The sequence below is a fragment of the Lacerta agilis genome, chromosome 2 (genome assembly GCF_009819535.1).
Source record: "Lacerta agilis isolate rLacAgi1 chromosome 2, rLacAgi1.pri, whole genome shotgun sequence".
In the NCBI taxonomy this organism is placed as follows: Eukaryota; Metazoa; Chordata; class Lepidosauria; order Squamata; family Lacertidae; genus Lacerta; species Lacerta agilis.
In genome coordinates, this window is record NC_046313.1 from 44,694,847 (window position 1) to 44,712,601 (window position 17,755).

The following is a 17,755-nucleotide window of genomic DNA, read 5'->3' on the forward strand; positions in this document are numbered from 1 at the left end:
TGATGTGGTTTGGCAGCTCCAGATGGAAAAGGAAGAGGGAAAGCTGAACAGAGCAGGTGGTGCTCTGGAGACAGAGGAGCAGGACATCGTTTCCCCCCAATAACCGACTGCCTTCATTGGTGGGGTGAGATGCACATGTATGTGCACACAGCAAATCTGTAGGGCAAGGAAGTATTGTGAGTAAGTTTGCCCCACCTCATCTTAGAAAGCTTGGTAGGAGAGGGGTGTTAACTGTTGGGACATCTTCATAACTTCCATTCAGTTATGAAAAATTTCGCTTGCTTATGTACCTTGAAATCTTGATGATGATAATAATAATAATAATAATAATAATAATAATAATAATAATAATAATAATAATAATAATTTATTATTTGTACCCCGCCCATCTGGCTGGGTCTCCCGGGCCACTCTGGGTGGCTTCCAACAAATATTAAAATACAATACAAAGTCACAAATAAAAAACTTCCCTAAACAGGGCTGCCTTCAGGTATTTTCTAAATGTCAGGTAGTTATTTATCTCTCTGACCCCTGATGGGAGGGCGTTCCACAGGGCGGGCGCCACTACCGAGAAGGCCCTCTGCCTGGTTCCCTGTATGTAGCTTTGCTTCTTGCAGTGAGGGAACCACCAGAAGGCCCTCGGAGCTGGATCTCAGTGTCCAGGCTGAACGGTGGGGGTGGAGACGCTTCTTCAGGTATACAGGACCGAGGCCGTTTAGGGCTTTAAAGCCCTAAACCAACACTTTGAATTGTGCTTGGAAATCTACTGGGAGCCAATGTAGATCTCTCAGGACCAGTGTTATGTGGTCCCAGCGGCCACTCCCAGTCACCAGTCTAGCTGCTGCATTCTAGATTAATTGTAGTTTCCGGGTCACCTTCAAAGGTAGCCCCACGTAGAGCGCATTGCAGTAGTCCAAGCGGGAGATAACCAGAGCATGCACCACTCTGGCGAGATAGTCTGCGGGCAGGTAGGGTCTCAGCCTGCGTACCAGATGGAGCTGGTAGATAGCTGCCCTGGACACAGAATTAACCTGTGCTTCCATGGACAGCTGTGAGTCCAAAATGACTCCCAGGCTGCGCACCTTGTCCTTCAGGGGCACAGTTACCCCATTCAGGACCAGGGAGTCCCCCACTACGGCCCGCCCCCTGTCCCCCCAAAACAGTACTTCTATCTTGCCAGGATTCAACCTCATTCTGTTAGCCACCATCCTTCCTCCAACCGCCTCCAGGCACTCACACAGGACCTTCACCACCTTCACTGGTTCTGATTTGAAAGAGAGGTAGAGCTGGGTATCATCCGCATACTGATGAACACCCAGCCCAAACCCCCTCATGATCTCTCCCAGCGGCTTCATATAGATATTAAAAAGCATGGGGGAGAGGACGGAACCCTGAGGCACCCCACAATTGAGAGCCCAGGGGTCTGAACACTCATCCCCCACCACCACATTCTGAACACAGCCCAGGAGGAAGGAGCGGAACCACTGTATAACAGTGCCCCCAGCTCCCAACCCCTCTAGACAGTCCAGAAGGATGTTATGGTCAATGGTGTCAAAGGCCGCTGAGAGATGCAGCAGAACTAGGAAACAGCTCTCACATTTGTCCCTAGCCCGCGAGAGATCATCGACCAGCGCGACCAAGGCAGTTTCAGTCCCATGATGAGGCCTGAATCCCGATTCGAAGGGATCCAAATCGTCTGCATCCTCCAGGCATCCTTGGAGTTGTTCAGCAACCACCCGCTCAATCACCTTGCCCAAGAATGGTACATTTGAGACTGTGCGATAGTTGGCCATATTGGCCGGGTCTAAAGATGTTTTTTTAAGAAGCGGTTTAATGACTGCCTCTTTCAGTGGGTCTGGGAAGACTCCCTCACAGAGGGAAGCATTCACCACCCCATGGAGCCCATCGCCTTCCCAGCTAGCTTTTATCAGCCAGGATGGGCAAGGATCAAGGAGACAGGTGGTCGGTTTCACTCGTCCAAGCAGCCTGTCCACATCCATTCTGGGTTTTGCTGTTGAGTGTGTACTGCTATTAGCTGGAATAAAGATTTCTTCTTTACTCTCAAGGAAGAGCTGCTGTTGTCATGTTTTGGGATCAGAACCTAACAGTGATTCTTTATTTTATGGAATAATCTTCAACCAGATAGCCTTACCCTGTACTGTACATGCTTACACCTTTGCAAACTCCAAAGAGAAGCAGTCTTAATTCTGGACCAGGGGTCTTCAAACTACGGCCCGCAGGCTGGATCTGGCCCACTACGCTTGTAAATCCAGTTCGCAGACCCTGCCACCTACTCAGTCCCCGCGTGCTGAGGTAAATTTGAAGCGGCAAGGTGTTTCCTTGTAAAGAAGCCGTGAATGCCTTGAATGCGCAAGGATTGCCTGGGCGGGTGGCAAAACTTTCACAGCTTCCGATTGGCTGCAGGAAACTCCTGCAGCCAATCAGATTCCCCCTGCTCAAAAGTATAACGGGAGCACTTTGGTGGGAGCGCGTCTTGGGAGCGCAGCAGTGGCGGCTCTACCAATGAAAGACCACGTCGGCGTTTACCTCATTGCAGCATGGGGCCTTTCATTGGTAGAGCCACCGCTGACGCACTGAACCTGGGATCCCTCGTCAAGTGCAGAGCTGGCCTGGAAAGGAGAGGCGTTGCCACCGCAGCCGGCTCCCAACCGCAGGCAGAGCTACTTGGGCAGCGGAGGTGTAGGACGTAGGAAAGCAGGGGGGGGCTGGGGGAGAGAGAGAAGCCCCCCTCAGCCAGGATCCCTGCTACCCAGGGCTGGGGTTGACCTCTGATGGTGTCTCCTTTCAGTCTCCAGATATGTATATAAGTGTGTGTGTGTGTGTGTGTGTGTGTGTGTGTGTGTGTGTGAACGGGTGTTTGTATATATTTCATATGAATGAAAATATGGCATGAGCACTGACCATTTGCATTACTGGTCAGTGCTGGCTAGCAGTGACAAATATGGAACCGGATATTGACCATCTCATTAGCCAAAAGCAGGCCCATACTTCCCGTTCAAATACTTATAAGTTTATGTTGATTAAAATTGTTCTTCATATTAAATATTGTGTTGTTTTTCCTGTTTTTTGTGCACTACAAATAAAATATGTGCCGTGTGCATAGGAATTCATTCATTTTTCAAACAATAGTACGGCCCCCGACAGTGTCTGAGGGACAGTAAACCAGCCCCCTGTTTAAAAAGTTTGAGGACCCCTGTCCTAGATGATAAAGTGCTCTGGTTACATTTGTGCTATGTGGTCTCCCTTGCCTCCTTCAACTGTTACGTGATTTTGCATTCTGTTCCATGATACACAACAAGGATTGAGATGTTTTTGATTAAATCTATGTGCAAAAAGCCTTCATGCTGCATTCTCCTTGAAGTGTGTATGGAATGTTATTGTTTAAAGAGGAATAAGTTTAGAAAACAATGTTCTGGAAACTATTAGGGGACCAGGATTTCTATTAAACAAATACCATTTTAATAAAATTGTTTCTTCCCAAAAGAAGAAATTAATCAGAATTTGAAACTAATATTTCAATGGAAAATTGACAGTGGAAAATTAGTAGTAAGACCCAGTGAAAAACTGAGAATAAGGTATTCCTGATGCTAATACTTACAGAGATGAGTAACTTCTGCTATCCTCAATTTCTCTCTATCCATTTGTTCCAAGAAAGTAGCAGTGCAGCAATTTACACTTATAAGTGACAGGATTAGTATGGACAGCCACTTATAGTAGTCAGTAACTGATTTCCTTTGTTAAGACTATAAAATCAAATACATTTTTTCATGAATTAAAACAGATGGAGGAAAATTTCGGCTATGACAAATGTGTCTAGGCATTTAAAGGGTATTGCTAAACTGCAAAGAAAGAAGCTGAAATCTCAGTAGCTGGATTTTGCAGGTACTGAAATGGGAAGCAGTGATTCATTCTTAAAACTACGCAAGAATCAGGTTTGTAATTCTGTGCTTGAAAACGGGGGGGGGGGGGGTCAAACCTTCAGAGTTAATAGTGGATATGCAGAGTCTAATTTTTGTATTTGATTCTCTAACATGTTCATTTCTGTTGAGGTGCTCAAGACCCAGTCTCAGAGACAAATAATAGAAACTTGTGAACCAGCTTTGCTGCCCTGATACTTATTCTTGCTACTACCAAAAGTCCCAATGATATGTATTTCAGTTCAGGTACATGTATACAGCTTTCCCCACTAGCTATATGAGCAGAAGTGGTGAAAACTACAGGTGAAAACTAACTGGTGTGCAGTTTACCCATGCATGTATGAACTACTTCTAATTAAATACGTGATTGACAGTCCAATTCATGTTCCATGCGCAAACCATTTCTATAGCAATATATCAGTATAGTAATATCAGTATCACCTGTGAAGGTATGTTGATAAGCATCAGAAAACAAAGGTATATCTGGATTGTCTGCAAATTGTCCTTCAACCATTGAGCTGTGTATTTGTACAATTAGGCAATCCTTGTTCCATTCACCTTCATTTTGGATCACTTATAAATTTGTCAAGCCAAGGTTAGTGATTGACATACATGTTTACATATAAATACATACCGTGACATTCCCGAATCTTGGGCACATGCTATCATCAATTTTTTCTTTGTAAGATAATGCTTTCAAACAGATATGTGTCTATCACTAAATGTGTAGTGGTGTATTTTGAGATCTTTCATAAATCAGTTGTGCCACCTATCAAATATTAAGCATGCACAGTTGCAGAAGAACACCAGAAAGTATTAGCATGGATTTATGCATCAAAATATGATGGGATCTGTAATATTAAATATTAATAATTTGAAGGACCCTGGAACTGGCTACAAGAAGGAGAGATTGCAAGGGTATCAAGATTAGTGGAATCCAAAAAACAGAGTAAAGGTAAAGGGACCCCTGACTGTTAGGTCCAGTTGCGGACGACTCTGGGGTTGCGGCGCTCATCTCGCTTTACTGGCCAAGGGAGCCGGCATACAGCTTCCAGGTCATGTGAGCAGCATGACTAAGCCGCGAACCAGAGCAGCACACGGAAACGCCATTTACCTTTCCGCCAGAGCGGTACCTATTTATCTACTTGCACTTTGACGTGCTTTCAAACTGCTAGGTTGGCAGGAGCAGGGACCGAGCAATGAGAGCTCACCACATCGTGAGGATTCAAACCGCCGACCTTCTGATCGGCAATCCCTAGGCTCTGTGGTTTAGACCACAGCGCCAACGGATTTAGCTTAGTTCATCTGTTCTATAATATGTTGTCTGGCCAAATGTGTCTAAGGTGTTCCTAGACTCTTCGATTCTAGAGTTGTTTTAAACTGTTTTAAATATTGTGTAATCTTGTGTTTGAATATGCTCTAAGAAACCACTGTAATCCGTCTCTTTGGGAATATGGGAGAACTTGTTAAAGCTCTTACATGGGTGGTTTCTTAGGTCAGTGAGACTATCCCATATTTTGAATTCTTTGACCCTACATGTTACAGAGGTTGCAGGGCCACACAATGTTTGAAACTCCCATTGTTCTAGGCGCATTTTGCCACAGGGAATTTCATTGGCACGAGCAGTTTCTGAGCTCTGGGTGCAGTACTGCGCCTAAGATTTCAGATTAAAACAGCAGAGTGGAAGGAAAGGAGGACCTTTTTCTGCCATCCCACTTCCAGCTACTCTCTGAAGACAGGATAAGAGACCCTCCTGAGAATATTAGGGGGGTGGGCAGGGGATGGACTAGACCATGTGAAAAATGAACATAATATTCTAGCTGCAGATAATTAATTTTCAGCTTTGTGTTCTTATAAAAAAGTGCCCCTAGACATTCCATTGTTGCACTCATAGCCTAGGTTTAAGGTGCCATTTAGCTCCTAGCTTTCATATCTCAGTTTCCAACACTGAGGCCACAGAAACCTCCTTGCATTTATAGTGGCATTGTGATATTACACCAAACATTTGGTCAACTGTTTTTACAGAAATAGATCTAATATATAGCACAACTATTTTATTGTCTCCTTTATTAGCCTTGTGGGGGGATTTGGAATGATTCTTGTCAACATTTATGTCATAGCGAGATGTTAGTTTTTTATAGTGGCTGCTAGTTTAGAGATAGCTAGGTGTTGGTGTTCTGCAATAGGTTTGTTTCTTGATTTTTAGTGTGCTTGAGTCTGGGCAGTTGCTCTGGCAGTAAATCTGGCATGCCAATACCAAGCAGCCGGGGTAAAATGATCCCATTATCTTTTTATGTCACTTGGTAATCATTTATTTCACATAAGCAATGTGAGGACCATACAAGACAACTGCCCTAGATTGTTTGCAATCTGTGGATAGATTTATTAGATGTGAGGATTTTGTCTGTTTTTCATGTACTTTCTTATATGTCTGCACTGTTTTTGACTGCATTAGATGCTCTTTGTGGAGAAACATATGTGCTTATTGTTCATATTTTATTGTTATATTTTGAAAATGCAATAAAAATAGATTTCAAAAATTCATGGTTTAGTTAACACTAGCCAGATTCCCTTGTAACCATTGTTTTCAAACCTACTTTCCACAGTAGTTTCTAATACTGATTTATGAAGAAACCAGTTGCATTGATGCTATTGAGACTCTCAGTCTTGGTTCATGCCAGCGTGGCAACGGAGGATGACATTTAGCCCAGAGAAGAGAGAGCTCCAGTGATGGCTCCTAATTTGCAAACCTTGGTTTGCAAGGAGTTAATGATATGCTTGCACCAAATTAATGTGTGCAATGATCACTGTTCCTTTTATTGGTAATTAAAAACTTTGACAGGTCATGCATGCTCATTTTAGCTCTCGTTTATTTTAAACTTTCCACAACTGGGAACTTGGCTACTGCTCCTCTCTTAAAATAACACAATAGCCACCATATTTTGAACGGTGAATAGTATTAAAGTAAGCTGGCACATGGCAGACAGTTTTCATTCCTCGCCCAGAGGCACTCTCAGATAATTACACAACAGCAGGATCCCTGTTTTACCACATACTTAAGCCTAATGTTTAATCCTGTCTTGAATATGCTACAATGGTTCCAAATTCAACTTGGCCACAAATGCACATCTAGTAAAGGTGTACTACCTTAGATGTTACTACAATGTTTCCCTAAAAAGTACCTCTTTTACAATTCTACACTTTTCCTGCTTCCTACCCAATTTCATTCCTGCTGGGAACAGTCAGAGAAAACTGTCAAATAAAAGTATAGCTGTGTCTTCTGTTTTTTAGATGCATTTTAAATGTGCCCTATCTACAGATACAATTTTGCCTAGCTAAAGGAAGGAAAGAGCCTAGAATCACTATTTTCTAAGATGGCAGGTATGCGGAGGGGGCTAGGCTCCTGGGCACAGACTTTTGCTTCATGGTGCAGAGAAAGCGGATAGGGAGACATCTCTTTCTTTCTTTCTTTCTCTCTCTCTCTCTCTCTCTCTCTCTCTCTCTCTCTCTCTCTCTCTCTCTCCCCCCTCCCTCCCTCCCTCATAATTCTAAAACCTGGTGGCATCCAATGAAGCTGAATAGAGAGAGATTTAGGATAGACCAAAGGAAGTACTTCACATAGCCACAACCAGCCCAATATATTTTGGTGCCTTAACAGGAGCAGTAAATGCCAGCTCCTTCAAGTCTAGGCACATGGTACTCAAAGCTAGCCAAGTTATTTTTGCATCTGGGGAAGGAAACCTCAGAATCACCTCTTCCCCCTTCATGATAGTAAAATTGTAAAAATAATAAATATAATAATATACCAACCTTTGATGATACCGAAAACCAGCTGCCTCACTTTGCCCAATGTTATGACTGACCCATAAAGCCAGTGAGGTGTAGTGGTTAAGAGCGGTAGACTCGTAATCTGGGGAACCGGGTTCGCGTCTCTGCTCCTCCACATGGAGCTGCTGGGTGACCTTGGGCTAGTCACATTTCTTTGAAGTCTCTCAGCCTCACTCACCTCACAGAGTGTTTGTTGTGGGGGAGGAAGGGAAAGGAGAATGTTAGCCGCTTTGAGACTCCTTCGGGTAGTGAAAAGCGGGATATCAAATCCAAACTCTTCTATGATCTTTGGGTGAAGGGAGGGATAGAAATTTAATAAATAAACAAACAAACAAACAAACTGTCCCATGGTTGATTACATAAATAACATAATTAAACACAACAATACAGGACACAAATTAGGCAAATTCGTGGTAGCTGGAAATAGGGGAGAAATTTGATTCAGTTCACATTTAAAACCAAATTTATCAACTTTGCACTTTCTGACACAAATGGGAAATGAAACACAGCCCTCCTTAAAAATTCACACATCTGATTTTTGTAATGCACTTTTCTAACCAACCAGTGTTTACCAAAAAAGCATATATTAGGTAAACATGTGCATACAATGGCCACATTAGTGAAAAATATATTAAAATGCATTATATTAGGAGAAATTGCTAACAAAAACGTATAGTCAAAACTGCATGCAGATTGTGTTTATTGGGAGAAATTAACATTAAAGAAATATTGCCAATTGCTGCAGAATTGTGGAGAGAACTTAAATTGGCAGATCCTTCCATCCCTAATGGTAGTTGGTTATAAATGGCTACTTTGCATGATGGATATATATTACCTCCAGTATCAGAGGCAGTGTGCCTCTGAATGCCAGTTGCGGGGAAACATGGGTTTGAGAGTGCTTTTGCATTCATATCCTGCTTGTGGGCTTTGCATAGGCACCTGGTTGTTCATTGTTAGAACAGAAATCTGGACTAGATACATCTTTGGTCTGAATCAGCAGGACTCTTACATTCTTGCTGCTGTATTTATCACACACAACAAAGTTGTTTTGCACACATGTAAACAAGGTCCTAATTCTACCTGCAATATTACTTTTTTAGACCAAATTCATTCATGCTTGCTTGGTCAGTGGTAATTACAGACGCTTTTGTTTGGTTCCCCAAATTTTGTGTTTTGCATATTTTAATGTATCTGTCAATAACAAGTTGTTACTTGTTTTGGCTTACTGTGATGCAGTGAGATACAAATTAAAATGTGTGTTAGAATCTTAGAATTACTGGCATTGTGTTGTATATTGAAGATAACACATGTGGAATTGATGCAGAGTAAAAAGGGGCTGATGGGCAAATGGATTGTAGACTATATTTGACATACGTGTCCTTTTCCATGTAAAATACAATGTATTATTCTTGTTCTTTATTTTCATTCAGGTCCTCTAGCCAAAGAGGACACAGGGCAAAGAGACTGCATTTTGAATCTTAAGATTGCCACAAAAGCAGGCTGATTATATTTGGTTTCAGGAATTGATGAATCTCGTGCCAATTTTCTGCTCTCTGTACAATCTAAGGTCTGTCATGAGAATAGATGAATGGTGTTGCTGCAATATGTTCTCTTGCACAGCCTTTGTCCTAAGATTTCAAATTCTGAATGCAGCATGCAGTGCTGTTATCATTCTTGTGACAAAAATTGCATTCACAAAGTGGCACAAAATCAATACATTTCTTCAAGAGGACTGAAGGGAAGAAATACAAAAAGAGAATAAAACAGAAGTTTGTTCTCATTGCTGTCAGAATAGAAGATAGAAAACTAATGATAATACAGGTTGTTACTATTGTTCCAGTTCTTTTTAAACATGCTTTCTGGTGGTGCTTCAGGGAATTTAAAGCCAGATCTTGTGATTTTTATTTTTATATAAAAAAACATGTAATTCCAAGTCTGTGTAAGCTTTTCAAGTATTTTGGAAGCAGAAAGACCAAAATTGGACACGGAGGGGTAAATTTTCAAAGCATTGCATGGGCGATAGGCGCACAAATCCCATTACAACTAATGGGATTTGTGGGCGTATCTGTCGTGCATTGCTTTGAAAATTCATTCCATTCCATTCACGCAATGCAGGCCTGGAGAAGAAATATCACTGACTCAGTTTTGAAAGATGATTTTGTATTTATTTTACCCAAATCCTCTACATATATCGGTAAGTACGCTGAAAAGCATTAGATGACTCCTATTCCCTTTTTGGAAACAGGGATCCAAAATGAAGCAAAACATACATTTTAAAGGAACCTGGACTCTTTCTTACTGCCCATCCCCACCCCCGGCTGTTGGCTGCTATCATTCATTCTTCATCAATATCCATGCTGACAGCCATTAGTTCCCCTGTTTTCCCCACCTACTGACAGAAGTAGTTGTGGATGGATAACAGATAAATGAAAAGGATTCCTCACTCTTCCACCTGTATATCAAGCAGCAAGTAAGAGGCTTTATTCTAGAACTGCAAGTAATAGTAAACATCAACATGTACAGCAGAACATGAACTCAGTGTGTGATTTAATGCACACACTAAAATGATCAAACACTATGATTATTGCATAGAAGTAGATGCCATTGAGCTAAAAATGACTTTCTCACAAGCAAGAGTGTATAGGTTTGCAGCCATAATCTTGGAAAATATAATTTGAGAACAATCATGCCTTGTTGCTTGTAGCATATAGCAACACACATTTGCAATGCTACATTTTTATCATTGAGATATACCGATTTAGCAGCTTTCTGGCATTAGATTGCCTAATCTAGAGTCTCTGTGTAGTGACACCTAGCTAATTTTACCACTTACATGAAATTATACCCTCTAAAGACATGTAAAGACTATCATTTGTGACACCTAAGCTTACCATTATGTGCCTCTTCCATTCCCATAACTAAAACTGGTCCTCAGCCATTTGTTAACCATGTTTAGATTTTTATTTTTTTTAAATCAGTTGAGTACAAGGTTTTAGCTTTGGAACTGGGCCATCAAGCAGCCTTTTTATGACTCATTCTGAAGCCTGCAAAAGCAGCCAATGGCACATGCAGAATGGCTTTCTGTGGGAAATGCCTTGGGTAATTTGATCCTGTAGATTTGCTGGGATTTAAAAACAGTACTTGAGGCATCTGTGCTGGGGAATGATTGGTAATTGGGTTAACATTGCAAGGCACCTTATGTCATAATGTAAGTTAAAGCACCACAAGGCTGTTAAGAAGCCAAGAGGTCCAGGTTGAATGTACTGAAAGAACATGTCAGTGCGTAAAGATCCATAGGCTTTCAGGGCAGCCGAGAGAAGCAGCATCTGAACAGATGAGACTTGCATTTACAGGCCAATTACAAGACATCTTACTGGTTAAACCAGAGGTGGCAAAACTTTTTGGCCTGATGGGCCAGATCTTTATCTTCCTCATTCCACAGGCGAACTTTGATAGGTCAGCAGGGACACTCACCTGTCAATAATTTGACATCATGGCAGGATTCAACCAACAAGCCCTGCCAGTGGAAGCCTGTGCAAGAACTTCTGCTACTGCAAGGCAACTTCCCCCCTCTCCTCCCCTTTACATGACCCCTTCACCTCCCCAATTGTGAGGGGTCAGAAGAACCTAGAACTGTGTGGAAAGGGAGAAGAGGGCAGATTGTTCCATTAGGCAAGCAGGCATGCTTGCATTGGGGGAGCAATCTTTTAGTGCTACATTGAATCCCTCCCTATGTCAGGTTACTTATGAGTAGGAGATCCCAACCACCTGTGATGGTTGACCCACAGGAGCCTACCAGCCCATTCCCCACAGAGAACATGCTGGAAAAAAGCACCCAGCAAAATTAAACTCTCTGCTTGACAGCTGATGTGTGGGAAGGGTTTGATCCAGCTTTCTGCAGGGTCTGCTTTACCAGCATACAACCCACAGGGAATGTGCTTGCAAAGCACTGGCACACTGGATTGAACCTCATCCATCAGCTGACATCACCTATTAACCGTCAAACCATAAAATTCTAAAACTGACTCTGACCACACATGCCAGTTCTCCGAGTGAAGAGCAAAAATGTGTAGAAAGTGACCCCATTGTTTAGGTTTTGGTTTTAATTTCCCGGTCCTAATGTTTAACAAAAATTCATTTGCACACCTTTGACAGCAACATACCTTTCTTGCTTTCTTTATATTTACTTGTAGTACTAATCTTCTGGGGTTTGATTCACAGTTATAAAGTCCGAATGAATGATGTCATGTAAAACAAATTTTATTAAAAGTAAAGAGCCTGGTAGCTATTGAAGACCTGGCCTTGCAAACTTAACTGTCTTTCATTTAAGATGAGCAGTGGGTATTTTCTTCTCCTGCTATATATTGACAATGCTGATCCTTAAAAAATCTTCAGCTCTTGATAACCCTCTCTCTAAACACAGTGTGTAGCTGGCTACTGTGTTTACACAAGCAGATGACGATGTCACTCCACATATTTCATCTAATACGTATTGATTGGTTCTTTATCCTTTACCAGACACTTCTGTGTGAGAACAGTTTAGCAATGCCCCACAAAGCTGCTGTGACCTCAGTACGTGAAGGATACGATCTCTTGCTTCCCTATGTGATTGCTCAATGTCTCAACAACTGTGTTGCTTGTTAGCAAAATCAGAGTTGCATCTAGCTATGCTCATTCTGCTTTGTATCCCCCCCCCCCAGGGAAAAACACCACACAGATGTGGATGTTTGTGTGGGGTGCTTATTAAAGCTGTCTGTAGACAAACACTAGCTCCCTTGGCCTGAAGCGAGATGAGCACCGCACCCCATAGTTGCCTTTGACTGGACTTGATCGTCCTTTACCTTTTACCTTAATATATGTACCCCTTCAAACATTTCTGTGGAAAGCAGTCCAGGAGGATTTTGTCACTTTAGACTCATACATTTTTAATGGCTGATTGCACTAAGCAGCCTCAAACATAATGTTGTCAGGCCTGGGCCTGCTTCACCACGTAGCTGCTCTGTTGGCCCTTTATCCTGACCCTCAAGACCCAGCTATTCCATTTGCAGGCCTCTCTTGAGTAGGTACTGTCAATGGTGATGAATTGTACATTCCTTCTGAAGTGTAGCCATAACTACCATTGGAGACTAGGCCTACCAAATTCATTTCACTTGTGACCCCTGCTACATTTGAACCAGACTCTCCTGAGAGAAACTGTTTTTAAAAATTAACCCACTGTGTCCTCTTTCCAGTCAGTCCTTTAGCGGCTGACTGGCCATTTGTAAGGTAGAGAATGAAACTCAGCAAAACCATTTAGTGTTCAACACAGCCTAGAAACGAAGTATATTTGTGAAGAATAATACCTCCAAACTCATTAACTGGTCTTGCACATTAATAATTCAAAGCACATTTAATTATTGCACTGGTCGTAATGAGGCAAGTTTTTCAGATAGATCTGAGCAATTTGAAATGGGGTACAAAGCTACATAATTTGCTGCACCTGGGTAATATTTAGTTCTGTAAGTCCTGAAGGAAGGAACGTTGGTTAGTTGAGGTTACAGGTGGGTAGCCGTGTTGGTCTGCCATAGTCAAAACAAAATCGAAAATTCTTTCTGGTAGCACCTTAGAGACCAACTGAGTTTGTTCCTGGTATGAGCTTTCGTGTGCATGCACACTTCTTCAGATACACTGAAACAGAAGTCACCAGATCCTTAAATATAGTGGGGGAGTGGGGAGGGGTATTACTCAGAAGGGTGGTGGGAATGGGTGATAGGCTGATAAGTGTGGAAAACCTGTTGACGACTCTAAACGGCTGCAGTTAGTCTTGCAGGGAAATGCAAGGGGTGAGATGGCTAAAGATGGCTTTGTTATGTATAATGAGATAAGAATCCAATGTCTTTGTTCAAACCAGGTTTCTCCATGGTTTTAAGTTTGGTGATTAGTTGCAATTCAGCCACTTCTCTTTCCAGTCTATTTCTGAAATTTCTTTGTATTAAGACAGCTACTTTGAGATCTTTTATAGAATGTCCTGGGAGATTGAAGTGTTCTCCTACTGGTTTCTCTGTCTTGTGATTCCTGATATCAGATTTATGTCCATTTATCCTTTGGCGTAGGGTTTGGCCTGTTTGTCCAATATAGAGAGCTGAAGGGCACTGTTGGCATTTGATTGCATACACAATGTTGGAAGATGAGCAATTAAATAGTCCTGAGATGGTGTGTTTGATGTTGTTGGGACCAGTAATGGTGTTATCCGGGTTTATGTGGCAGCAAAGTTGGCATCTGGGTTTATTGCAGGCTCTGGTACCAGTGTCCATGTTGAGTCCTGTTTTTGTATTATTGTGGGTGAGGAGCTGTTTGAGATTGGGTGGCTGTTTGTATGCGATGAAGGGTCTTCCTCCCAGAGCTTGAGAAAGAGAACTGTCATTGTCTAGGAGAGGTTGTAGATCTCTGATGATGCGTTGTACTGTTTTAACTTGGGAGCTGTATGTGATGACTAGTGGTGTTCTGTTATTTTCTTTTTTGGGTCTGTCTTGCAGCAAGTTCTCTCTGGGTATCAGTCTGGCTCTGTCGATCTGTTGTTTAACTTCATCAGGTGGATATTTTAGTTCTAAAAAGGTTTGCTGTAGATCTCTTAGGTGAGAGTCTCTGTCTGTAGAGTTGGAACAGATGCGGCTGTAACGTAGGGCCTGGCTATATACAATGGATTGTTTGGTATGTTTGGGATGTTTCAGTGTATCTGAAGAAGTGTGCATGCACACGAAAGCTCATACCAGGAACAAACTCAGTTGGTCTCTAAGGTGCTACCAGAAAGAATTTTCGATTTTGGTTAGTTGAGGGATAGTCCTTAGGGATGCTGGGTCACAACTTGGGGTTCATGAATATATACATCCTTTTAAACTCCCTGGTGACACGAGACAGCCATCACTTGCTGCTTCTATTGTCTGCCTGCTTCCCTCACCCACAGTGAGGCACATCGGGAGTCCTGCTGAAAAGGGCAGGTGAGTGGACTGGAAAAGGAATGGACAGGAGATACCATGGCTGCCTTGCTCCCCTCTGCACTGGGAACTTGAAAGATGCAAGGCTGTTCTCTGGCAACCCTTCATGTTGATGACATAAGGAGCAGGAGCATTGTAATCTGTGACCTGTTCCTTTATAAATGAAACCTGGCAATAGACTCTCAGGAAGGATTGCACAAAGATAGCTCAAAAGGCAGGCAGACATAGTACTGCAAAGCCAGCAGTCATATTCCATATATGAATCTTTGGACTATTAAAATATCACTGTCCTATCAATTACTTTCAACCAGCTATTCTTATGGCAGTGCTCCTGGGTCTTTAAAAGCTGGAATCTTCTGGAGAGTCCTGTTCCGCTTGTACTTCTGAGGAGGTATGGGCATGCTGGCATATGCAAATTTTATGCAAATATGTACCATGCATCTTTCCCCTGAATATTCTAAGTATCTAAGTACTTAGCAATACCCCTGCTACTTGTGTCTTTCAAACTATGTGTTGTAATTAGACTTCAATATATTGTACTTGAAAGAGACAGTTTTGCTCCTGAGAGAATTTAAGGTAGTATGGTTGATGTTTATTTCCTCATGGTGGGCACACACACCTGAGGGCCATTTCACAGAGAGCAGGCAGGGAGCTGCAGACAAATTGCAGTGTTGGAAAACATATTCAGGGCTAAACTAGACATTAATTTGTGTAGCAAGCAGCAATATCTGAGCATGGACATAACCAGGATCATGGGGGGGGGGCAGAACTGAGCTACCCACAATGTGATTGGTCAGATAGCTAAGTATTTTTTATTTATTTACTTGATTTGCCCCCCTGCCCCCTCCCCTTGCCATACCCATATCTGTGAGGTTTTAAAAAATATATATAGGTGGGTTCTTTTGGTACTGCAGCATACAGGAGGAAACGTTTATTTATTCACTTTCAAGCTGGGATCCAGACCGAAATATTCCCCCCTGCAAATTAAGTTTAGGGGGAGGAAGCTCCCTTGGGTGCTAACCCTTGTAGGCATGGTGGGAGGGTATTTCTGGATTGCAGTGGAAGAGTAAAAGGATACCTCCATGTCTTGTCTCGATGACAATCCCACACACCCCTGCACCTATAATTGAATAAAGACAAAAGCACATCTGTAGAAGCATGATAAGCATTTAGCATAACATGTAGCGTGGCCCTCATACTATACAATTTTAGGTGTAAACATATTTAAGCACCTATAAAATGTTAACATGTGAAATGGCTCTTTTGAGAAGTCTGTTTCTCCAGAGACAACATAGACACAAAAGAAAGGAATGTGTAACCTATAAAACAATGCTTCTCTCATACTACTTCCAACCTCTTAAAAACCATGGTTTGGCTTTAGGCTTGGCTATTCTTTTTACACACACACTCTCTCTCTCTCTCTCTCTCTCTCTCTCTCTCTCTTTTTTAACAGTTCCTATGTGTCTTCCGAAAAGGTAAAGACAATGACACAAAAACAAATGTTTTCTGATTAATAGCTAATAGCTACTGTTAATTAAACAGTTGCTTACCCCAGTGAGTTTTAAATGTCCTCTACACAATGAGATCCAACAATGAACTCTACACATGTTAAAACACTGAAGAAAGCTTTGCATTTATTGTGAAATGTATTACGCACATTTCAGTTCTAAATAGAGGCAGCTGTCAGACTTTCAACTGTATTCTTGGCATGTTTACTCAGCAGTAAGTTCCCCTTATTCATTGGAACTGACTTCTATCTGATTGTGCACACCATTGCAGTCTTTGCACAACAAAATAATATGATTTTATTTTGAGGAATGTTTTGTCTTTATACTTGATTTATAGTGGCATGTTAATGAACCACTTTTGTCTCTTGCTTATCCAGTTATTTTTATTATGTGTAGTCTTATCTATATATTTTTCGTTGTACTACACTGAAGCAGTTCAGCAAATATAAAATACATTGCTCCCATGCAGTACACCCCTGCCCCCCAAAAAGCTTTTTTTTCCTTCTGAAGCAGTTTTATTTTAAAATGCTTTTTTCTTCCCTCATGACTTTTGTAATGTATACATTGTATGTTTATTTTTCCCGGCTTTCTGTGTCTTGCAGCAATGCATATGCTTGGGCTAAACTGGCAGCTACAACCAGCAGATGGACACACCTTTAACAATGGGATACGGACTGGATTGCCAGGCTCTGATGATGTAGCAACAATGCCATCTGGAGGTAAAGGTGAGGATTCAGCTGCATCTTTTGCTATTTGTAGAACAGCCAGTCTTTCACACACCACAACTTGTAGTTAAGGCTTTAAAATAAATGTATTTCATTTGAGTATATTAAAAACATTATTCATGGTCCACCACCAGGAGTATTGTTACTTGCATCATTTGACTGCAGCAGTTCTTCTCCATGAATTCCACTTGTACTGCCATATCTGGCAATATTGCAAGAGTTTTAAAAGGGACCTTATCCTGCAATGTCAGCTTTAATACATATCCCTAGCAGTTCTGAGCAACAATAATATGGACTGCTGAACTTCGCATCCCATACTGTGGATAGCTTAGAAATCTTAAACAGATGCAAAAACCAGGCATAACCAGAGTGAAAGAAGACAACATGGGGATTGCTACTGAAGAAATAGATTATTGCTTCCATGCTTTCCTCACTGGGAAACTAAGAAAAAGCAGGTGTTATATGGAGAAATGGTAGGATGGTCATTTTCCTTTAGAAATATGCGCATTTGAAGGAAAATACAAACCAATTTTGTTTATAAAACATATGCTGAGGACTTTCAGGTCACCATATAAACTCTAGATTTTTGATCAATTATGCTGAGGGTAGTTAACATCATGAATAGAGTTGCCAACTCCTTCCCTACCCCACCCCACCCCACCCTTCTTTTCCCTTAGCTGTGGCTTGATATGCAGATATTAAAAGGTAAAGGGACCCCTGCCCGTTAGGTCCAGTCGTGGACGACTCTGCGGTTGCGGCGCTCATCTCTCTTTACTGGCCGA

The 17,755-nt window shown here is 41.9% G+C and overlaps 1 protein-coding gene across 2 annotated transcripts in view; it reads left to right on the top strand.

Annotated features, from left to right (window-relative positions):
* Positions 1-17,755, top strand: part of LOC117041261 (teneurin-2) — a 479,562-nt gene that overhangs the window by 303,990 nt on the left and 157,817 nt on the right. For both annotated transcript variants that reach the window (XM_033139834.1, XM_033139833.1), the window contains exon 7: positions 16,851-16,973. In XM_033139834.1, the coding sequence (XP_032995725.1) occupies positions 16,851-16,973 (123 nt within the window). The remainder of the gene's footprint in view (positions 1-16,850; positions 16,974-17,755) is intronic.